This window comes from Somniosus microcephalus, chromosome 2, assembly GCF_052327205.1.
Source record: "Somniosus microcephalus isolate GS21.2 chromosome 2, FLI_Smic_1.0, whole genome shotgun sequence".
Classification (NCBI taxonomy): domain Eukaryota; kingdom Metazoa; phylum Chordata; class Chondrichthyes; order Squaliformes; family Somniosidae; genus Somniosus; species Somniosus microcephalus.
In genome coordinates this window covers 173151828-173176890 of record NC_140988.1, presented here as the reverse complement: position 1 = coordinate 173176890, position 25063 = coordinate 173151828, and the positions used below count along the sequence as shown (strand labels likewise).

General features: G+C 45.1%; 1 protein-coding gene and 1 pseudogene across 1 annotated transcript; one reads left to right on the top strand and one right to left on the bottom strand.

The window, feature by feature from the left end:
- The first annotated feature begins 986 nt into the window (after nucleotides 1-986).
- On the top strand, nucleotides 987-7221 carry LOC147123122 (interleukin-8-like). The gene is made up of 4 exons (XM_085966766.1): nucleotides 987-3652; nucleotides 4312-4441; nucleotides 4660-4739; nucleotides 5821-7221. Exons 1-4 carry the CDS (start codon nucleotides 3592-3594, stop codon nucleotides 5838-5840), a joined length of 291 nt encoding a protein of 96 aa, XP_085822892.1. The 5' UTR covers nucleotides 987-3591; the 3' UTR covers nucleotides 5841-7221.
- Nucleotides 7222-11643: 4422 nt separating this feature from the next.
- On the bottom strand, nucleotides 11644-12641 carry LOC147123121 (serine/threonine-protein kinase 35 pseudogene; annotated as a pseudogene).
- Between the last annotated feature and the right edge of the window lie 12422 nt (nucleotides 12642-25063).

The following is a 25063-nucleotide window of genomic DNA, read 5'->3' as shown; positions in this document are numbered from 1 at the left end:
CTCGAAGGTTGAACACTGTCCTTCCAGGATCCCTAAAAATGGCTTTGGCGTCCCATCCTCATTGCCAAAATGTAATATATGTGGATAGAATAAATGAAGAACAGGGACATGATGAGTTGCTAGTCCATGTGCTTGCTTTATTAGGCCAGAGCGAACTGAGCATGCTCATACCAAACCATGTGATAATACTTTACATAACCCAATGTCATTTTCATGCCACTTTACACCAGGAGTGGGCATTTAAAATTGGCACTTTGATGCTAGTATTTAACCAATGCTGGTGAAAGAAGAAAGAATTCGTATTTACGTAACAGCTTCCATATCCTCAGGACATCCTAACATACTTCAAAGCCAATTAATGGCTTTTGGAATATTCACTGGGAATTTCCCCAGGGCTTGTCCTGCTCCGCCGCCGTAACTTCAGCAACATTTGGCAGAAATCCCGTTTGTGCAACCTTTATTCAGGCATCTCTGGTGCTGTCCTCTACAGGTGGCTGTCCCACCACTCCAAAAAGGAGCATCCTTTTCAGAAGGATTTCTTGTAGCTGGACCTCCAAAGCTGCAAATTGAAATGCCTTCTTTGATGACTACAGCCATTTCTGCCTCTTCAATAGTAGAACAAGGTGGCCAACAAACCTTTAATAGAGGCAGGGACCAGAATCCTCACCCTTGACAAGTGGGCTCCCAATGCATCATGCAACATCCAGGCACCCTGACATTATGTAGATTAACTTTCAGTGCATCACACTCAAAGGACAGCAGTTCTAGCACCACTGAAATGGTACCACGTAATTGGGCTCTATATCACTGGGCACTCGTTAAGGAAATTTCACAATTGTGTTTAGGTTTCTTCGTCTTAACTCTGTTTTTAATGGGGCAAATTTTGTCTGATAATAGCATGGAAGATAGCAGAGGCACCAGATATGCAGGAACGTACTTCTGGCAATGCAAGGTTTGTAGATATTTCTAATCTCCAGCTTGACCTTTTATATCATCAAACTGAAAGTGCGCTGAAGGTGAAAAATCATCGCAAGTAGCAAGTGTAGCCAATTTGTACATTGTAAGCATATCTATAATATCCAAAAAAATTATAATTTTGGAACATTAGCAGCTAAAGAGTCACAATAATAAAATGCATCTAATGAAAGGAAAAGGTATTTCCAGTAAATCACAGAGTTTAGTTCTGTTGTCTGGTCGGTGTTTCCTCTTTTTACAATGAGAAAGATTAGTGTCCAAAGTACAGTGAGGAATTCCCCTGTGGGTTAGATGTAAGATCTGGAATTGGATTGTCCTGCAGCTCATGTGATGCTATCTGCTTGGGAACAACAATAATAAGCAGCAAGTTATGTGAGCAAAGACAGTCTGATCATCAATGCTTAATAATCCGACACTGACAATAATGGTTGTGCAAAGATAAAAGGAAGATATTGTAGAAACGGAAGTTCCTATCTGAATAACGAAGTCCAACGCAGTGAAACAAAATAATCAAGCTTTAATAAACAAATTACTTTAACTAATAAACTACAAGAGCAGATGTCAGCAGGTCTGTGCAGGTCTACAGCCTCTCCAAGACTGCCACTAAATACTGGAAACCGACGTCATGACGTCATCACGCTTTCCGCGCCAACTGGGGGTCACGTGATTGGCGTCATGACGTCATCACGCAGAAATACAAGAAACTACATACAGCTTAAAGGTGCAGTCCACAACTGCACTACAGAGTGGTTAAAGGAATGATTACTGATTGTTCAGTGTCTCTTGGTGGCTCCGCCACAGGCGCCCCCCCAGAATTCTCTTTAACAGACAGCGTCAAACGTGCAGGAGGTTTAATGATTCTGCCCGAACGACTACGAACTTCAGACAATGGACCGTTGGAAGATGAGCCAATACTTGGCTGTGTCTGAAGCGGTACATCTGGGGTGGATCCTGAAGTTCAGGCATATCGGACCATGCCTTCTAGCTTGCAGGTAGCCGATGTTATGTTCCAATCAGCAGGAACCACGCTCTTGTGTGACACATCCATGGGAGTGCCCCGGCCCATTGTGCCAGTCGAATGGCATAAGAAGATTTTTCAGGTTATACATGGCTTATCACACCCGGGGATGCGAGCTTCACAACGACTTATGTCCCGTAAATTTGTTTGGAAGGGAATGCAATTAGACGTTAAGGACTGGACAAACAATTGCGTGGACTGTCAAAAATCAAAGGTCCACCGTCACGTGAAGGCTCCAATGGCCATCTTTCCAGTGCCTGAACGCCGGTTCGACCATGTACATGTGGACTTAGTGGGCCCCCTCCCCATTTCGCGGGGTTTTATGCATCTCCTGACAATAGTGGACCGTACTACCAGGTGGCCAGAGGCGATTCCCTTGGTTGCTACTACCACAGCGGACGTATCCAGGGCGTTCATTTCGTCGTGGGTGGCCCGGTTTGGAGTACCATCTGATATCTCCTCTGACCGAGGTCCACAATTTACGTCAGAGTTGTGGAATGCAGTTGCACAGGGCTTGGGTACCAAGCTGCACCGTACCACCGCTTACCATCCGCAAGCAAATGGCTTATGTGAAAGGTTTCATCGGTCTCTAAAGGCGTCCCTCCGTGCCAGCTTGCGTGGTTTCAACTGGGTGGATAGACTCCCTTGGGTGATGCTAGGCCTCCGTACAGCCCCCAAAGATGACCTCCAGGCTTCATCGGCTGAGTTAGTCTATGGTCAAGCGCTTCGAGTACCAGGGGATTTTCTCCCTCCACATACAGAATCGTGGTCGCCTGCTCAGCAGCTTCTTCAGCATCAAGAGGTGGCAAAGAATTTCCTGCCTATTCCAACTTCGCATCACAACCTACAGAGGCCTCATGTTCCGGCAGAACTTATGAGTTCCGATTATGTTTTTATTCGGCAGGATCACCAATGTAGGAACGGAAGTTCCTATCTGAATAACGAAGTCCAACGCAGTGAAACGAAATAATCAAGCTTTAATAAACAAATTACTTTAACTAATAAACTACAAGAGCAGATGTCAGCAGGTCTGTGCAGGCCTACAGCCTCTCCAAGACTGCCACTAAATACTGGAAATCGGCGTCATGACGTCATCACGCAGAAATACAAGAAACTACATACAGCTTAAAGGTGCAGTCCACAACTGCACTACAGAGTGGTTAAAGGAATGATTACTGATTGTTCAGTGTCTCTTGGTGGCTCCGCCACAATATTATCAAATGCATGCTAAAGACTTGTTTAGATGGGCTTTGACAAAAAATGTTGTCCTACTTAAACCTTTAAAATCTACACAAATAATTCACCAATTATCACAACAGATGATCTGGCTGTTGCTGCTGTAAATGATGCGTAAGTTCTGAATAATTTTAAAACTGCAAAAGTGAAAGAAGGCTTGACTCAGGAGCAGGGAAATTCCCTTCCACAGAAAATTTGACAGCTTTCACTTCTCGAAATTAAGCGAAGTGAGAGTCGAGGATCTCAATAAATAGGAGCTCATTGGGCCTCTCTTCAGCAGAACTTCATTCAACAGAGAGAGAGTCACTGAGGGAGACGAAAGATCCTTCAGCAGAAATCTATTCAGCAGCACAAAGTCAAAGATGAACAGAGCAGCTACTGTAACGATGCTCATCCTGCTTCTGTGTGCCATTACTGCACAGGGTATGTTGACATTTTGATCTTGTGTTTTATTTCTCATTGCACTGTAGTGTGAAAGGAGTCTAAACAAAGCTACTGATCTTGTTATACAGGTGCTATTTAGTTAAGTACAAAACAATTAAACTGCTATTGATGTTACATATTATCTATAATGCAATGCTGCTTTGAATACTGAAATTTTAAATCCCCTTTAACCTAAAATGTATTCAACAGTCATCTCCAGATTAATATAAAACTGATCCAAGCAACATTGCTTAGAAACAGAAAAAAATCTATGGCCTCTGGCCAATCGATATTTGATTTCTTTCAATGGATTATAGGTTCACCTCTCTGGATTTTGTAGGTGTGCTGCTAATTAATGTTTCAGGGCAATCTTTCCTGGAAATGAATGCTTGTTGTTTTTGAGAATTAGTTTGGACAGGTACCTAATTTATCATTATAAGCCATGTGTGGAATAAATTTAAATATCTCAACTTTGAAACCAAGTGCCAGGATTCTCTCCATGTCAATCGATAATTAAATCTAATACAATAGCAAAATACTGCGAATGCTGGAAATCTGAAATAACAACAGAAAATGTGGAAACACTCAGCAGGTCAGGCAGCATTGTGGAGAGAGAAAAAAAACCTAATTAAATCAAAGGTAAATTGATTTTTTTACAGGTATTCCAATCCCAGGAAACCAAGGACGATGCCTGTGCACTCAGACCAGCTCCGATTTTATCCATCCGAGGCTCATCCAGAGTTTGAAATATATTCCCAGAGGATCGCACTGTGAGACACTGGAGATAATGTGAGTAAATGTGTCAGAACATCAACTTTAACCTTTCACCTTTGTGACATCTATTTAATAAGCTGCGCTCTTTATTCAAAACATGTTGGATCAATCACAGTTTGTTTCTGAGGCAGAATTGACAAATTTTCTTTAATAGTTTTACTGAATTCTCACCTTTCAGTGGAAACATCCAATTTCTGTGAATTAGATTTTAAAGGTTCACCTTCTCTTCACAGTGTCACCAAAACAAATGGGAAGAAATCATGTGTGAATCCTGATGCCAAGTGGATGAAGATTATCATAAAAGCCAAGAAAGGTTGGTGTTTTGTGTTTGCCAGAATTCAGACTTTGCATGTGAATAAAAATAAAACCAGAACTACGATTTAAATGCATTTATTATTTCACATGGTTTAGAGAAGATGTTAAGGAAAAAGTTGACCAACTATCCAGCCATTTTTGAGTTATCCATGGTTGCTGGCTCTCAAGATTTGATTTACCATTTACTGCTTCTCCATTATTGTTTAAATGTGCCCAAATCTCCAGTTTTTAAGGCTGACAATCCTCAGCACATTTATAATGGGACTGAAAAGAATTCTTGTACTGGAATTCTGATTAGGGATTCAGGCAAGCACCCAAGGCTGGACCCCCATGAGGGCCCCACTTCCACTGCAGAACAGACCTTTACACCAGGTCACTCTTGCTCCCCCGGCCCCACTCCCTCCTAAATCATGAATCGGAATTGGGGTAAATGGAGATTCCATCCCAATCAGGCTCCGAGGATAATTGATTGCCTGGGGTAGGACCTGGTGTTTCTGCTTCCTGTACAATTTTCTGCACTCTGTGTTGCATTCCTGACTGACTTACACTGGAAGTGCACTGCTGACCCCTGGAAATTCAGGGCCAGTCTCTCTGCTCCCCCTGAATCACTCACATTCAAATTATTATGCAAGGTCAATTAAATCAATGAATTGGTCACAAAATCGTATGCATTAGCAATGCTAGTTATCTTGTGTTAAAGTTAGGTTTATATTCTATCAATAATATATTAAATATCTGACTTGCGCGTTCCAGCATCACTGCACCACTGCAGGAGAATTTAATTACAGGCGGTTTCCATTAGATATTGGAACTTTAAAAATAAGGACAGAGAAAGTCTGAAGTTAAAATAGATACTGAATTCCATCTGCTCGCCCATGTCCAGTTATCCCTTGCCCTCCAACCCTGCTTCACTTGAAGATAACACATTGTCTGGACTCCCCATGAGCCACGCCACAAGAGATCGACTTGTATGTCACAATTTTGTTGTTGAAGATATTGTGCACTATATTAAAGTGAATATCAGCAGTTAGTGGTGAAAGATTCCAATTAAAATCGCAATTTATTTAATTTTATTTCAGGTGCCAGACAACACAACTGAGAACAGAAGCCGCAATGGGCTGGATTCGATTCCACACCTGGGTGACCTGAAGTACAATGAACGTTGCAATGAAGGAAGCTCTGTCCAGGGTGTTAACTCTCTGAGGTCACCTTCTGATAGTTTGTTGGAGCATTTTCTCTTCGTTGTTTTCCTAAAACGATTTCACCGTTTAACTCTGTCACACTGTAATTGTTTATCCACAGTCTAAGAAAACACTCCGATCTTCCTTGTTAAACTTTGTGCCAAGACTTAAGTTTCGTTCACAGGGTGTGATGTGTTTGGTTATTAAGAGTAGACACTGGTACTGTTACAAGTTACTCTGTGACTGAAAATAATTTGTTTACAATGCTCCAAATTATCAACCAGAAAAGGTGCAGGTACAGGAGGAAATATTAATAGATTTGTGAACTTGCGGAGGAATCTAACTGAGACAGATAATGTCAGTTGTTAAATGGGTTGCCTGAAACCCCATTTTCCATGGAGATATTGTTCAAAATAAGCTTGTATAATATCTTAATCACACACTTCCTCCTCACCCCTCCACGTTTTGTCTGGAACGAGAAGTTGACAATCATTAAGTGTCCAGATTGGGACAATTATACTTTGATATTTCTATTAAAATAGTCTGGAAGGGGTTGGCGGTGACCAATAATTTAATCAATTAAATAATCTCATTCCTCAATTTTATTACGTGTCGATATAGTGTAATGTTACATTGTTTCAAACTTATTCATAAACCAAATTTGATGGAATTTTCCCGTGTCCTGCTGAAATCCTGTTGCTACTTTATGTGATACTATTGATGGCAAGATATTAAAAGACAACAAAATTGTTTGTCACTAATATTGATGTCATTTTACTGCAGTGTCTATTGGTCACTGACATTTTAACTGAACCCTGGGGATTTCTCTATTAAACATCAGACCTTAGGATCTATCCAAAACTGAAGTTGGTGAGAAGCAAATTCTCAGTAGAAATGAAATTAAGGCCGATCTTAAATGGGGCTGTAGTTGCCCGAAAATGGCATTGGGTCAATTAACGGCCTGTTTATGCTACAACTCTGGCCGCCGCCTGCCCACTCTCGGCTGGTAATTTAAATAAGCTCTGTTGTGTATAAAGTTCCCACAGTTTAGATAGTAGTGCTCATTATTGTATGATATAAAAAGAAGAAATGGCATTTGTAAATACAATTAATGCCTGTACAGTGATCAGTAAAAGCCTGTTGCTTCAAAAGCACTGAGGAATTTTTCACTGACTGGGTCCAATTGACCCAAAGTCTCATGAAAGAACTGTACGTTGTACCGTATAACAATAAAATGTCTTTAAATGTTGTACTTTTTACCTAAAATGTATTTAAGTGATTAAAATAAACTAGATTTTGTATGACGATTATGTTGTCACTGTTTCGCAATCATCACTAACATAGTTGTATGTTCATCCAAAACTCTGCTGCCCGTATCCTAACTCGAACCAAGTCACGTTCACCCATCACCCCTGTGTTCACTGACCGGAGTGGCAACATTTAATAATGGTCCTGTGAAGTGGGATGTTTTACTACTTTAAAGGCACTATATAAATGCAACTTCTTGTTGTGTCTCTCGAGTAGATACGTTTAATGGACTGACTAATAAAGGGCAATCTGTTCAGGGTACACCTTAGAAAACGATTAATATAAAACATAGTACAGCATCTACAGGTTAACAATTTTCACATAAACTTGTCTAATGGTTGTATTTTTTAGAAGTTTTACAGTAGTTTGTGTTACAGTTCAGAATATTTATGCAGAAAGTATAATGCAATTGCAGTCAAGAATGAATCCTTTCAGCTGTGAAGTACGCACAAGGAATAGTAATGAATACCAATCACGAGAGCAACTTTTTGGATGCTGACTCAGATGAGGAATGTAATGTCATGCAGCGTGGATTGGAGATTCAGACCGAGAGATTTGCAGGTCCTATTCTTGGTGTTCACAACTTTTTGCCCATTAAAATGAATCAAGAGCATTGTGAATTGGGCACACTGAGCAGTAGGCCAGAATCTCCAAATCCCACTCCCATCAAGTGAAATTCTCCACCAGGAATGGGGTCTCCAAACTTTTACCCACAGACCTCGACAACTAATAGAAAATACCATGGTGACAGGTCATAAGACTTCACCTGAAAACTGTGAATCAAACATATTAAGTAGTGCGATTAATACAGGCCAGATTAAATAGCAGATTTTTATACATTACTTAACTCAGTGTTCCTCACAAACAATGAAAGTTAAGAATCCTTCAGCATCTTGAACCCTATATCCTTTATGAAAAGCTTTACCATAGATATGAACCCTGACATTAGCGTTTGCACATATAGCAATGCAGCAAGAAGGAGGCTGACCACCAAAGGTTTCCTTCCCAGAGATTTGGTATAAAAATCATGGGCTAGATTTTCAGTATAGACAGTTTTGGGGCGCTAACCTTAGCGCCCGCCCGAAGTTAGCGCCCGCCCCAAAGTAGTGCCCCGTTGCCGGAAATTCAGTGGCTTCGCCCTAAGAGGTTGGTGGAGCGCTAAAAGAGGCGTTCCACTACTATCTTTAGGTGCTAAGCCGGCGGTGCAGAGCGCAACACCCGATCTCGGGCGCAGCGCACGGCAGACACTCTGGTGCCAGTGAGCTCTTAAAGGGGAAGGGTGCATGTGTTTTTTTCAAAGGCAAAGTCTGGGGGGGAAAACAGGAGGAGGAGGAGGAGGAGGAGCTGGTGGTGGTGGTGGTGGTGGTGGTGGTGGCCGGAAACACAAATACACCGTTCACAACAACACATTGGATCCTTCCACACAACACATGCAGACTGCCTTGTATAGTGCAGGAGGAGTGCCCTTTAATTTGCGCTCCCCAGGGTGTGTTGCGTTCCATTTTACAAACGCTCTGGACGCCAGCCGCACAATGGGGCGGTCCGACTGAAGTTTGGATTCGGGGCGGCCAAAGGGCGTTGCACGAGGATGTGACGTCATTTTCTGCGCGCGCATCCGGGCGGCCGCTAAACTTTGCGCCGGCGCTAACGGGCAACTTAATTTGGGGCAGGGCGCAAACTGCGCTGCGCACGGGCGCTACACGCATAGCGCCCGAAAATCACTTCTCTTAAGGCGCTAACTGCTGGCGCTATCAACTGAAAATCTAGCCCCATGAGTTGCTATTTTATTCAAACATAAACCAATATAGATTGACGATTGGTTTATAAATCTCATTAGTGACTTATTTAATCTCTAACAGGTCACAGCTCTTTACAAAAATTATATTACTGCATCTGAAAATGCATTGCAAAAAAAAATTTTTTTTTAAATCCTTCCTGTTATCACCTCATTGCTATCTATCTCAGTTTAAGTTTGTGATGACAGTGATTGGGATGACACCTGCTGGAGTGTTGTGCATTCAACAATTTCCAGTAGCTGTTGGGAAGGTTTCAGTTCATAGCAAGAGCTTTTATTAAAATCTGAAGATTTTGAAATGGCAGTGCTGCGCTTTAATAAGTATAGATTGTACAAAAATATTAGCATAAACCCAGATTCATGGACCATAAAAGGAGGAAGTTCTGCCATTTCAATATCTTCAGATATCTTTAGGCATCTAATCACCCTTAGATATGGATGATAAATTTCCAGACAATTTTCTTATGGAACTGTGGTAAAAAGTGGTAAAGATTTGTCTAGTACCCTTTGGTTAATATTCCTTATGTGGCTTATGAATTATCCAGCTGCAGCTTTATTAAATGATGCCCTACGTAGATGCCTCTAGATTAATATTCAGTATTACAAGCAATGTCTAAGTGTGTCATTATAGGGCTACGGTCAGCTGAACAGTTCCCTGTTGAATCCGAAAACACGAAGGGCTGGATTTTATCAATGGAGGCGAGTAGGAGGCGGGACTCCCACTTTTGGGGTTGTAGTCCCGCCTCCATCGAGTTGTGGTCAACCCACTCAATTTTCCCTTGATTGACCTTGTTGAGCCCGCCCAGCGGGCTCAGCAGGCCAATTAAGGGCCACCCAGTAACAGGTGACATCACAGATTGATAATGCATCTGGCAAGAGCTTTTGACAGATGAAATATCAGCGTTTGACAGCTCTTTGAAGCTGTCAAACACTGACAATCTGTACTCTAAGTTAATTCCTTCCTCTCAGGTTGATTTAGAGATCTCTCCAGAACAGAAAGCAGAGGCTGCAGCTTTTGACAGCTCGCAGCCATTCTGCTTTCTGTGCCGATGGGCTGAGGGACCCCCGAGACCAGAAGGAAGGAAGCCTACATTAGTAAGTAAAGGTAAGTAAAACTTATTTAAACACTTTACACACACCAAATACACTTACCTCTGCACTCATGCACCCATCACTCACCTGAACATTGGACATCTCGAAACCTCCAAGTCCTTCAGCGCGACGGTCCGCCTCGCTAAATTGGCATGGTATGGAGCTGTCGGGCAGCCCACACTTCAGGGATAAAAATAGGGATTAGGCTAAAAACTGCCTGTTAGCTACCTGTTAACTGGCACTAATCACCTTCCCGCCTCGGGGAGGCGGCTCCCAGCACAGGTCGGGTACCCGCCTCCTGGCAAACGGGCATGGAGGCGGGTTGGGGGCGGGATGGGTTTGTGTCCCACGATTTCGCGATTTTAACACCCCACACGCCTCCATTCCCGCCTCCACGGCCCTGGGAAATTCTAGTCCAAAGTGTTAGATCTCAGGAAGAGAAAGAAAGGAAGGGGGGAGCATATTAATAAGATCATGGCTGATCTTTGACCTGAACTCCACTTTCCCCCTGATCCTCATATCCCTTGATTCCCCTAGAGTTCAAAAATCTATTGATCTCAGCCTTGAATATACTCAATGGGCTAGAATTTCCCAGGGCCATGGAGGCGGGAATGGAGGCATGTGGGGTGTTAAAATCGTGTAATCAGGGGGCACGAACCCATCCCGCCCCTAACCCGCCTCCATGCCCAGTTCCCAGGAGGCGGGTACCCAACCTGTGCTGGGAGCCTCCTCCCCGAGGCGGGAAGGGGATTAGTGCCAATTAACTGCCTGTTAACAGGTAGTTAACAGGCAGTTTTTAGCCTAATCCCTATTTTTATCCCTGAAGTGTGGGATTCCCGACGGCTCCAAACCACGGCAAGTTAGCAAGGCGGACCGTCGGGTTGAAGGACTTGGAGGTTTCGAGATGTCCGGTGTTCAGGTAAGTGATGGGTGCATGAGTGCAGAGGTAAGTATGTTTGGTGTGTGTAAAGTGTTTAAATAAGTTTTACTTACCTTTACTTACTAATGCAGGCTTCCTTTCTTCAGGTCTCGGGAGTCCCTCAGCCCACCGGCACAGAAAGCAGGATGGCTGCGAGCTGTCAAAAGCTGCAGCCTCTGCTTTCTGTTCTGGAGAGATCTCTAAATCAGCCTGAGAGGAAGGAATTAACTTAGAGTACAGATTGTCAGCATTTGACAGCTTCAAAGAGCTGCCAAACACTGATATTTCATCTGTCAAAAGCTCTTGCCAGATGCATTATCAATCTGTGATGTCACCTGTTGCCGGGTGGCCCTTATTTGGCCTGCTGAGCCCGCTGGGCGGGCTCAACAACGTCAATCAAGGGAAAATTGAATGGGTTGGTCACAACTCGATAGCGGCGGGACTACAACTGCAAAAGTGGGAGTCCCGCCTCCTACTCACCTCCATTGATAAAATCCAGCCCAATGGCTCAACATCCACAGGCCCCTGGGTCAGAGAATTCCAAAAGATTCACAGCCCTCTGAGTGAAGATATTTTTCCTCCTCTCAGTCCTAAGTAGCCGACTCCCTTATCCTGAGACTATGCCCCCTAGTTCTCGAACTTTACTGAGGCTGAAATTGGCCACTTTGAGAGCAGGGACTCCTGCCTTCTGCGAAATCAAGATGTTGTTGGGTTTCAGGTCCCAGTGGACGTTTTGCTTGTAAAAAAAAGTGTTGGCACTGCTCACTGTTTTCAAATCTTATAATGGAAAAGAAGTGACTGAATAATAAAGTATAAAAATAATTATCTGTATATTAAATAACCACTGCACCATTGTTGTAGAATGCTAACAATTTTTTTATACAGAATACCTCTGCATTTCCCGCTTCTATTTCCAACTATTGACATTGTAAGAGCAACTGAACACTTTGTTTTATACTTGCCAAATACTGTATTCATTTAAGAGTTTTTCGTGTGACACTGTTGGGGTGAAAACTTTGGATTTGCCTGAAATGATTGACATTTACATTATATTGCCGATCATCAAAATTAGAGTTTTATAGATTTGGCCTGCTGTTAGCGGCCAAGTCCACCTCCTGGAGAGGACATACTGGTTCAAGTCGCCACCATTGCAGAACTCCATGATGAACCATAGGTAGCAGGGCTCACCGGCCCCAAGGATCCGCTTGCCTTTCAGCGAGGTCTTGACCAGACGCAGGTAGAACTCAGAGCGCTTGTTGCGTGGCTCATCTTCTGGGCCATGATGTTGCACTGAGGAAAGCACAGCTTGAAATGGGTCATGTTCCCGTGTTGTCACTTGAGGCTGGTCAGAGCCCAGAACTTGGACAAGGCCAACTCCACGTTTTCCAGAGCGTCGCAGCAGATCTTCTTGATGGCCACGCGAGCCCCGCTCTTCCTCACCACGGCCTCGTACACCATGCCATAACTGCCTCGGCCTACCCCCTGCACCAGGCGGTATTTGGGCTCCCACAGCAGGCCCGGTTGCCTCGTCGTAGCGCCGCCATTGGCACTCACCGTAAGGCGCTCCTCACAGTTTGCACCTTTTGAAATGTTGTGGGTTTCCATGGTCCGCACGTCGCTGAGGGTCGATGCTCACACTCCACATAGCTGTCAGAGAGAGGCTGAGGCAGGCTCGTCTTCCGTCCCCTCCAACCCCTCTCACTCATTCACTGCAGTGGCTGTCCCTGTCCTTCAGACCAGGGAAGGGCTCGGGGTGAAGGCGGCCGCACTGAGTGTGGCCTACCCTTCATCCGGCAAAAAGTCCACTTCCATAAGTAAGTTCTCATACACTAAGAAACGGAAATCTGACCTCACATCACTTCAGAAAATGAACAAAATCAGCCATGTCAGATACTTTTGTGGCACGCTAACCTAGAAAATGGGTTTATTCATGAACAGCATTATTTACAAGAGAAAGCAGTAAATGCAAGATACTGAAGTCAGTCCAAAAACTGTCCAAAACCTGATCACAAATTGTTCAACAGACAAATCAGCCAGATGAAATCCTTTGAAAACTTTCTGGAAGATCCTGAATTACTTTTTAGAAAGAATTAGCAGATGTATCCCGAAGCAAGCAAACAGAGCAAAGTTTTGCAGAAATTGCATAGGTGAATGTCTATAGGGGCATGGTCTCAGAATAAGGGGTTGGCCACTTAAAGCTGAGATGAGGGGGAATTTCTTCACTCAGAGGGTTGTGAATATTTGGAATTCTCTGCCCCAGAGGGCTGTGGAATGCTGAGTCATTGAGTATATTCAAAGCTGAGATAGGGGAATCAAGGGATCGGGTGGGAAAGTGGAGTTGAGGTCGAAGGTTAGCCATGACCTTATTGAATGGCAGAGCCGGCTCAAAGGGCTGTATGGCCTACTCCTGCTCCTAATTCTTATGTTCTTATGTGCTGAGTCCCATCCTCACACCTCATGCTCAGACAGCAGTGAAACTGTGCTCGATCTAACTGCTGTTTTTATTCTACTCCTTTAATTTGATGTCAGGCTGATTGGCCTGCAAATGATATTAATCCTACTGCCGTCATCAATTCTTACAATTTGGGCTCAATCCTAATGTGAAGTAGCGCAGTTCATGACAATTGATTTAAATGTGTTTTTTTAATCAAAGTGAAGCACTGGGTATCTGCAAATAACAAAGAGCTATATCATATTTATGTATCAGGACAGGGATTGCCTTCAAATTATAGCTCCAATGAGTACTTGGCAGATACTTGCTGGATCACTTAATAAGGGAGTGAGCATATAACAGTGGGATTATTAGTTCAAGATCCATTGATGCTAATAAAAATAACCCAATCCTTGGGCTGTCAATTGAGTTTCTTTTTAATTCGTTTATGGGATCTGGGCGTCGCTGGCAAGGCCAGCATTTATTGCCCATCCCTCGTTGCCCTTGAGAAGGTGGTGGTGAGCCGCCTTCTTGAACCGTTGCAGTCCGTGTGGTGAAGCTACTCCCACAGTGGTATTAGGTAGGGAGTTCCAGGATTCTGACCCAGTGACGATGAAGGATCGGCGATATACTTCTAAGTCAGGATGGTGTGTGACTTGGAGGGGAACTTGGAGGTGGTGGTGTTCCCATGCGCCTGCTGCCCTTGTCTTTCTAGGTGGAAGAGGTCGCGGGTTTGGGAGGGGCTGCTGAAGAAGCCTTGGTGAGTTTGAAGGAATTATTACTAGTCCTAGCCCCTTTAGAGCTACCCCGGATCAGGCGTATCCCTCAGACGTTCACTTTCAGCTAACGTTTGAGGTAGCCGAATCCTAAAGATTGGGTCTAAAGGTCCAGGCTATCTCTCCCTAAAGGAAAGGAACAACCTGAAGGTGTTACCGTCCTCCAGATAGCAATTTTAATAAGTTTAGCTATACTGCGACGTTCCGGATATTATGAGGGTCCGGAAAACTCCCTCAGAATTCTGCAACTCCTCACCAAAGAGTGTACAGAGATTGAGTTCGCAAGTTTGATACAGAAGTATTATGTGAGAGAATTCTAAAAATATATAGATTTATTAAAGAACCTGTTGTGTATGTACCTTTAAGAGAATAACTGGTCTCAGACTGCAGTACCGGCAGTGACCACCCCTGTATAAAAGGCGCTAGTAAGCCTCTGTAGTTTCAGTTTCCCGATTGACTTCATTCAGTAAAGACTTGTTTTGTTCAACTCCTGCTGTCCGTGTCTCAATCATACACGGACATAATACTGGCGACGAGCAGATACGAACTTACCTACAGTCTGCACCACCTCCTGGGATCCATTCCTGAAGCGAAGTGAGCAGAGGTCGAGGCCAGAAGGAAGAAAGAAGCAGTAGAAATGGGCGTCGACTGTGGGCATCCGCCCCTGTGTCAGCAGAGTTGAAGATTGCTGGAGAAGCTGTCAAAAGCGGGGCCTGGTTCCTGTCGACGGTGCTTCAGCTAATCGGGCTGGTGGCAGGTAGTACACTGATCCTTCCTGGGCTGCAGCGGTCGTGAACTCGAGCGGGTGGCTTGCAACAGGGCTGAGCAGCGTTGTCGGGAACAGGAGAAGAGGGAGGCAAGAGTCCCACAGGGTTGTTCCACGACGGGAAAATAATAAAAAAAGAAATATTAAACGTGCAGGAAACCGCGAGGAGCTGCAGGTTACAATGGAAACCGTGGAAAGCAGCGCTAGCAACAGCGGGGAAGAAGGCAAAGCGCGGGAGGCGCCATCTTAATCAGCGGGGAAGAAGGCAAAGCACGGGAGGCACCATTTTGTTAAATCGAGGAAGAAGGCAAAGCGCGGGAGGTGCCATTTTAGATTTTCAAGATGCCAAAGACTGGCTGTATCACTGCCTTTGATAATACAATAGAGGACTGGACCACGTATGTGGAAAGAGTCGAGGTATATTGCGAGGCAAACGAAATAGCCGATGAGAAAAAGGCATCGGTATTGCTAAACTTAATGGGCGCTAGAATGTACGGCCTATTGCGGGACCTGATTACTCCAGCCAAACCGAAGGCGAAGAGTTTTAACGAAATTGTTGCTGTCCTACAGGAACACCTAAACCCTGCACCGCTGCTGATAGCAGAAAGATTTAAATTCCACAGGAGAACTCAGCATAAAGATGAGAGCAATGCTGAGTACCTTACGGAACTACGCAAGCTATCAAAGCACTGCCAGTTCGGAGCAGGACTGGCAGATACCCTACGGGACAAATTTGTCTGTGGACTCCTGAGTGAAGGAACACAGAAGAAGTTACTCTCAGAGAAAGAGCTGACGCTAGATAAGGCTTTCAGCATGGCAGTAGCGTACGAAGCAGCAGCCAGGGGAGCTGCGGAAATACAACAAAAGCCACAGGAATACGGCACCCACGCAATGACATGGGGATTTGCAAAATGTTATCGCTGCGGCAGAACTAACCATGACCAGAAGGACTGCTGGTCCAAGGACAAAATATGCAGGCAATGCGGAAAGATGGGACACATTGCACGAGTTTGCAGGTCTGGGAAGAAGACCAGCGACAACAAAAAGGCTACTAAGGAACCGTACAAGAAAGTACAAAAGATGACGGACAGTAGTTCCGAAGACCAGATGAGCGATAGTGAATCCGGAAACAAGAGACTAAGCTGTCTCAAACTTCACAATGTAATCGCAAAAGAGGATCACCGAACCATTTGGGTCACCCTCACGATAGCAGGGTCCCAAGTTAAAATGGAATTGGATACAGGATCAGCGCTAACCGTCATGAATCGACGAGACTACGAGCGGCTATTCTCACACATACCCTTGAGGGAGACATCCATCGTCTTGACGACGTATATGGGGCAAAACGTACACCCCAGAGGAAAAATAAGGGTGCCTGTCGAATACAACGGCAAGAAAATATGGAAATTGTATCTCTACATACTGCCAAATGGTGGACCACCGTTATTGGGACGTGAATGGATCAGGAAGATAAACTTAGATTGGCACTCCATTCATGCAATGACGGTGGACGGTAAAAAAGATGAAGACGTCCCTCCTGGACGATTGTCAACAATCTTAGCTAACGCCAAAGAGGTATTTCAACAAGAACTGGGCACGCTTAAAGGCGTAACCGCCTCGATAAAAATAGAAGAGAATGCAATTCCCAAGCTTTTCAAAGCAAGACCGGTACCATATGCAATTCGCCCAGCCGTCGAGGCAGAGCTGGAGAATCTGGAGAAGGCAGGCGTGTTGTCTAAGGTCGACTGGAGCGAGTGGGCGACACCCATCATTCCTGTCATGAAGAAAACGTTAAGCAATAAGCCTGAGGAGCCAAGAAAGGTTCGCATCTGTGGGGATTTCAAGGTGATGGTGAACCCAGTCCTTCACACAGTACAATATCCTCTTCCAAGTATAGAAGACATCTTCGCCTCACTGTCTGGAGGGAAGCGTTTTACAAAAATTGACCTAGCACAAGCATATTTGCAGATGGAGGTTGAAGAATCCTCTAGGAAGTATCTCACAATAAACACTCACAAAGGTCTTTACCAGTATCATCGATTGGTATTCGGAGTAGCATCGGCTCCGGTGATATGGCAAAGAGTGGTGGAACAAGTCCTGCAAGGGATTCCGGGGACTCAGTGTTACTTGGACGACATCCTTGTGACAGGTGAAGATGATAGTGAACACCTTAACAACCTAGAACAGGTGCTCACGAGACTACGGGAACATGAGCTACGATCCAACCGCCCCAAGTGCGAGTTTTTTAAGAAACAGATATCGTATTGTGGCCAGGTGATTGATGAAGAGGGGTTACATAAGTCCCCTGACAAAATTGAAGCAGTTGTTAAGGCCCCAGCACCTGAAAATGTGTCGCAACTGAGGTCATTCCTCGGATTGGTGAATTACTACCATAAGTTTTTGCCGAATTTGTCGACAATTCTGCACCCACTGAACGCCCTGCTGCGAACGGGAGTAGCATGGAAATGGAGCAATGACTGTAAGCGGGCCTTTCAGAAGAGTAAGGACTTAATCACTTCAAGAGAAGTATTGGCTCACTACAACCCAGCACTGCCGATCAGGCTGGTGTGTGATGCGTCTCCCTACGGCATTGGGGCGGTACTGTCACATAAATTCCTTGATGGTTTAGAGAGGCCGATAGCTTTTGCGTCATGCTCGTTAACTTCTGCTGAGCGTAACTACGCCCAGATTGACAGAGAGGCCCTCAGCCTCGTGTGGGGGGTGAAGAAGTTCAATGACTACCTGCACGGTCAAAAATGTACTCTACTAACCGATCATCAACCTCTTGTCTCCATTTTCAACCCTCAGAAGGGCGTACCGATAATGACAGCGCAACGGCTGCAGAGGTGGTCCCTTTTCCTAGGGGCACACCAATATGACATCGAGTACAAAGGAACTAAACAGCATGGGAATGCTGATGGATTGTCACGCCTACCGTTGCCGACGGTGGAAGAAGAAGACCTTGCAGTGGATCCAATGGAGTTATTCCACTCGACCATAGTCGAATGTCTCCCTGTGACGAATGCAAACATAGAAAAGGAAACACGGAATGACCCGACACTATCACGGGTCTATGATTTAACGGTGAAGGGGTGGCCAGCACATGGCGAACCACTGCTGCCAGCATTCTCGCCGAGAAGAGAACAGCTGTCAGTGTGCAGAGGAACCTTGATGTGTGGATCCAGAGTAGTAATTCCACCTAAGTTGACGGATAGAGTGCTCAATGAGCTTCATGAGGGTCATCTGGGTGGGGTAAAAATGAAGAACTTAGCCAGAGCGTTTGTGTGGTGGCCGGGAATCGATAGAGAAATCGAAGAGATGACCAAGAGCTGTGCAGGATGCCAGAAGGTCCAAAACGCCCCACCACAAGCTCCTCTACATCCATGGGAGTGGCCCTCATCTCCATGGCAAAGGGTGCACATTGATTTTGCTGGTCCCTTCATGGACTCGATGTTTTTAATTGCAGTGGATGCACATTCAAAGTGGCCAGAGGTAATAAAAATGTCCTCAACCACCACAGAAAAAACTATCACAGTTTTATGAACCATGTTCGCCAGGAATGGGCTGCCTGAACAGATTTGCTCTGACAATGGACCACAGTTTGTGTCTGAAGAGTTCCGGAGGTTCTTAAAGAACAATGGTGTTAAGCATCACACATCTGCCCCATATCGTCCAGCCACTAATGGATTGGCCGAGAGGTTTGTTCAAACATTCAAGAAGGCTATCAAGGCAATGCGTAATGAAGATTTACCCCTACAACACAAGGTGGACAACTTCTTGTTTGCCTACCGGAATGCGACACATGCGGTTACCAACCAAACTCCAGCCATGATGTTCTTCAATCGAAGACTACGATGCCGCTTGGATTTGGTTAAGCCAAACGTCCGAAGAGATGTGGAGAACAGGCAGTTTCAGAATATGAATGAAAGGCCGACCAGGAGTTTTAAGATAGGTCAACCAGTTTTGGCCCGGGACTACCGCACTGAGAAATGGCAGCCAGGAACGATTTGTACATGACAAGGACCTCTCATGTATACCGTGGACGTTGGACAGAGCATTGTAAGATGCCATGCTGACCAGATTCTAGAGTCACTGGAAAACGTCAACTCCACACCACGATCTGATACACCTGACAATGAAATCGACGTACCAATTGCAGCTACCGCAGAATCGGTGATATTGGAAGCAGATGAACCAAACAACGACATTGATCCCGACTCAACCTTGCCAGAAGAACCTGATACCCCAAAGAGGCGTTATCCAGACAGAATCAGGAAGCCTTCTCAAAGACTGAACTTATAATTGCTTAAACTCAACCAATGTATCTAGTAATCGTAATTGTGATTGCAATTAGTTATCATTTAGTTGTTAAATGAATGTTATGTACTGTTTATCTAAAAGGGGAGGAATTGTTGTGTATGTACCTTTAAGAGAATAACTGGTCTCAGACTGCAGTACCGGCAGTGACCACCCCTGTATAAAAGGCGCTAGTAAGCCTCTGTAGTTTCAGTTTCCCGATTGACTTCATTCAGTAAAGACTTGTTTTGTTCAACTCCTGCTGTCCGTGTCTTAATCATACACGGACATAATAGAACCAAATTGTAATTACAGTAGGTGTTTCAACCGCAACATTAACAGTTCCAAAAAGAGTAAGCTTATACAATCTTATTATCAGAGATCCTTATTCTCAAATCTTTACAGTTCTCAGTCTTATTCCAGGATATCCACCTAAATCAAATACCTTTGATAACTGATCCCTGAGATACAAAGAGGCGTAGACTTACAGAGCCTGCCTCTGAAGCCGAAAATCGCTTTGCCCCTTTACAGCGAGTCTATCATCCCATTTGAAAGTTCAATATTTATATCCTTTTTCAGTGGTATTTCCTTTGATGTTTTCTGCTGATGGAGGCTAATTATCTCTAGTCATTCTTCTGCTGACCCCTGCTATTCTTACAGTCAGTTCAGCTGGTAGCAATGCAGAATTATGTCTGAACCCCAGGTGTCCCTATCTCACCATAAAAACCAGTGTAACAGCAGGTGCATCTATTTGATGTCATTTTTACCAAGTTCTTCTGTTTGTGTCGTTTGCATTTAGAACACCTTAACTAGGATGATCTATGCAATTCTTAATCACCTCAGCTAGTTGTAACACAGACTCATGTCTCCCCTCATTAGGTGTTCTAAGTTTAACATTAAAACGATTTGACGGCAGGTGTTTCTTTTACTTGATGTCATTTTTACGAAGGCATATGTTTCTTCTTCTTTTATGTGCCTGTTTACAAAGTGTACTTTAGAACACCTTAACACGGTGTGCCATTGCCTTTTTTTCCAAAGATTCAGATGTCAGAAGCCTCCAACCTCCTGATTCAACAAGGTTATTGATGCAGTATCAACAACCATCTTATCTCTATAGCCAGAAAGCTGTTAACAATACAACTTCTCCATTGTTAGGTTTTTAGATTTCCAAACCCAGTTTGTCATGTTTTAATAAGGTCAGAATTCTTTCATAGAATGGTGTATTTTTCTGAATAGGTATATTGCTTATTCATTCACAAGCTGCTGCAGTGCATTTTGTAGATAGTACACACTGCAGCCATGGTACACCAGTGGTGGAGGGAGTGAATGTTTAAGGTGGTGGATGGGGTGCCAAGCAAGCGGGCTGCTTTGTACTGGATAGTGTCAAGCTTCTTGAATGTTGCTGGAGCTACACTCATCCAGGCAAGTGGAGAGTATTCCATCACACTCCTTACTTGTGCCTTGTAGATGGTGGAAAGGCTTTGGGGAGTCAGGAGGTGAGACACTAGCCACAGAATACCTAGCCTCTGACCTGCTCTTGTTGCCACAGTATTTATGTGGCTGGTCCAGTTAAGTTTCTGCTCAATGCTGACCCCCAGGATGTTGATGGTGGAGGATTCGATGAGGATAATGTCGTTGAATGTCAAGGGGCGTTGGTTAGACTCTCTCTTGTTGGAGATAATCATTGCTTGCCACTTATCAGCCCAAGTCATTATCTGAGGAGTTGTGAATAGCGCTGAACACTGTGCAGTCATCAGCGAACACCCAATTTTTGATTTATGTTGGAGAGAAGGCCATTGATGAAGCAGCTGAAGATGGTTGGGCCTAGGACATTGCATTGAGGAACTCCTGCAGCGATGTCCTGGGGCTGTGATGATTGACCTTCAACCACCACAACGATCTTCATTTGTGCTAGGTATTACTCCAGCCAGTGGAGCGTTTTTCCCCCAATTCCCATTGACTTCAGTTTTACTAGGGCTCCTTGATGCCACACTCGGTCAAATGCTGCCTTGATGTCAAGGGCAGTCACTCTCATCTCACCTCCGGAATTCAGCTCCTTTGTCCATGTTTAGACCAAGGCTGTAATGAGGTCGGGAGCTGAGTGGTCTTGGTGGAACCCAAACTGGGCATCAGTGAGCAGGTTTTTGTTGAGTAAGTGTCACTTGATAGCACTGTCGATGACACCTTCCATCACTTTGCTGATGATTGAGAGTAGACTGATGGGGCGGTAATTGGCTGGATTCGATTTGTCCTGCTTTTTGTGGACAGGACATACCTGGGCAGTTTTCCACATTGTCGGATAGATGCCAATGTTGTAGCTGTACTGGAACAGCTTGGCTGGAGGTGCGGTGAGTTCTGGAGCACAAGTCTTCAGCATGATCGCCGGGGTGTTGTCGGGGCCCATAGCGTTTGCTTTATCCAGTGCACTCAGCCATTTCTTGATATCACGTGGAGTGAATCAAATTGGCTGAAGACGGGCTTCTGTGATGGTGGGGACCTCAGGAGTAGGTCGATATGGATCATCCACTCGGCACTTCTGGCTGAAGATAGTTGCAAACGCTTCAGCCTTGCCTTTTGCACTCATTTGCTGGGCTCCACCATCATTGAGGATGGGGATATTCATCGAGCCTCCTCCTCCCGTTAGTTGTTTAATGGCCCACCACCATTCACAACTGGATGTGGTAGGACTGCAGAGCTTTGATCTGATCTGTTGATTGTGGGATCGCTTAGCCCTGTCTATAGCATGCTGCTGCCGCTTTTTAGCATGCATGTAGTCCTGTGTTCCAGCTTCCCCAGGTTGGCACCTCCTTATTAGGTATGCCTAGTGTTGCTCCTGGCATGCTCTTCTACATTCCTCATTGACCCAGGGTTGGTCCCCTGGCTTGGTGGTAATGGTAGTGAGGGATATGCCGGGCCATGAGGTTACAGATTGTGGTGGAATACAATTCTGCTGCTGCTGATGGCCCACAGTGCCTCATGGATGCCCAGTTTTGAGCTGCTAGGTCTGTTCTGAATCTATCCCATTTAGCACAGTGGTAGTGCCACACAACATGATGGAGGGTGTCCTCAGTGTGAAGGCTGGACTTCGTCTCCACAATGACTGTGCGGCGGTCACTGCTACCAATACTGTCATGGACAGATGCATCTGCGACAGGTAGATTAGTGAGGACGAGGTCAAGTAGGTTTTTCCCTCGTGTTGGTTCCCTCACCACCTGTCGCAGGCCCAGACTGGCAGTTATGTCCTTCGGGATTCGGCCAGCTCGATCAGTAGTGGTGCTCCCGAGCCACTCTTGGTGATGGACATTGAAGTCCCCCACCCAGAGTACGTTCTGTGCCCTTGCTACCCTCAGTGCTTCTTCCAAGTACTGTTCAACATGGAGGAGTACTGATTCATTAGCTGAGGGAGGGCGGTAGGTGGTAATCAGCAGGAGGTTTCCTTGCTCATGCTTGACCTGAACCCATGAGACTTCATGGGGTCCAGAGTCAATGTTGAGGACTCCCAGGGCCAATCCTTCCCAATTGTATACCACTGTGCCACCACCCCTGGTGGGAGAGGACATACCCAGGGATGGTGATGGAAGAGTTTGGGACATTGGCTGAGAGGTATGATTCCGAGAGTATGACTATGTCAGGCTGTTGCTTGACTAGTCTGTGGGACAGCTCTCCCAATTTTGGCACAAGTCCCCAGATGTTGGTGAGGAGGACTTTGCAGGGTCAACTGGGCTGGGTGTGCCGTTGCCCTGTCCAGTGCCGATGTGGATGCCGGGTGGTCCATCTAGTTTCATTCTTATTATGTTTCATAGCGGTTAGTTACAACTGAGTGACTTGCTAGGCCATTTCAGAGGGCAGTTAAGAGTCAACCACATTGCTGTGGGTCTGGAGTCACATATAGGCCAGACCAGGTAAGGATGGCAGATTTCTTTCTCTAAAGGACATTAGTGAACCAGATGGGTTTTTAACAACAATCAGATAGTTACATTACTGATACTAGCTTTTTATTCCAGACTTATTTAATTGACTGAATTTAAATTCCCCAGCTGCTGTGGTGGGATTTGAACTCAGTGGATTACTAGCCCAGTGACATTACCACTACGCTACCATTCCCTAGTTGAGGGCTCTTCATTGTTTATTAGAACTCCTTAGAATTTACTTTGATCCGAGTGTTGGTAACGCTATTGATCTCTGCTCCATGCTGCAAGGCACAGTATTCCTATCAAAATCAATCCGGCACAAATTAATTATTTGGTTGATTAATAGCCCAGTCATAGATAATTGTGTGTATCCTTTGATTACAACAGGCAATGGTTTCTCAGAAGTGGCTCCTGCTTCTGGACAGAAATGCACAAGTACAGACACAAACAGACACCCTTGTTGCGTATCCCTGTTGTGAATGGTCTCTAAGGGAAATGTATCTCCATCTCTTGTATAGAAGTTAGGTGATCTCTTGGTCCATACCTACTGGTGTCAATTCTTTATCCATCGTCCCCAAAGAGCAACATGTAAGGTTCGAAGCTAACTATGCATCAAGAGGAGTGTTTAGACAAAGAACATTGTAGATAAATCTTCTTCTTAGGCAGTCCCTCGGAACCGAGGATGACTTGCTTCCACGTTAAAAATGAGTTCTCAGTTGACTGGTGAGTCCAATGCGGGACCTACAGTCTCTGTCACAGGTGGGGCAGATGGCGGTTTAAAGGGCGGGTGGGTGGGGTGCTTGGGTTTGCGTGCGCTCCTTGCGCTGCCTGTGCTTGGCTTCCGCTTGCTCCCGGCAAAGAGACTCGAGGTGTTCAGCGCCTTCCCGGATGCTTCGTCACCACTTTGTGCGGTCTTGGGCCAGGGATTTCGAGGTGTCGGTGGGAATGTTACACTTTTTCATGGAGGCTTTGAGCGTGTCCTTGAAGTGTTTCCTCTGCCCACCTGGGGCTCTCTTGCCGTGCCGGAGCTCCGAGTAGAGCGCTTGTTTTGGGAGTCTCGTATCGGGCATGCGGACAATGTGACCCGTCCATCGGAGCTGATTGAGCGTGGTCAAAGCTTCGATGCTGGGGATGTTGGCCTGAGCAAGAACACTGACATTGGTGCGCCTATCCTGCCAATGGATTTGCAGGATCTTGCGGAGGCAGCGTTGGTTGTACCTCTCCAGTGCTTTGAGGTGCCTGCTGTACATAAATAAATAAGGGAAGTATGTACAGTAACAGATACAGTTGTTATGGGTGACTTCAGTTTATCAAGGATTGATTGGGAAATCTATAATGGGAGTGAAAGCATGATCCTGGACACAATGTTGGATTATTACAAGGGACAATTGGTCAAGGTACCCACATGACAGGCCATTGTCGGGAGCGGTGAGAGCGGAGGTTCAGTGAGTATTTAAACTCACTTTTGCGGGCTTTTTTTTTTTCACAGGCCATTGTCGGGAGCGGTGAGAGCGGAGGTTCAGTGCGTATTTAAACTCACTTTCGTGGGCTTTTTTTCACAGGCCATTGTCGGGAGTGGTGAGAGCGGAGGTTCAGCGAGTATTTAAACTCACTTTCGCGGGCTTTTTTTCAAAGGCTAACCAATCTCGCAGACCGACGGCGGAGTTCCAGAGCCACATCATGATTCAAAACGTGACTGGGGCAGAAGGAAGCAGCTCATTGGGTGAGTACGGCCAAGTGAATATTTATACTACTCAATAGTTTGACAGTTAAGGTTCATAGTTTATAAAGTTTAGAAGGTCTTCATTTTGTGGTTATAGTTTCTAAGGTCTCTGTTGTGTAGTGGG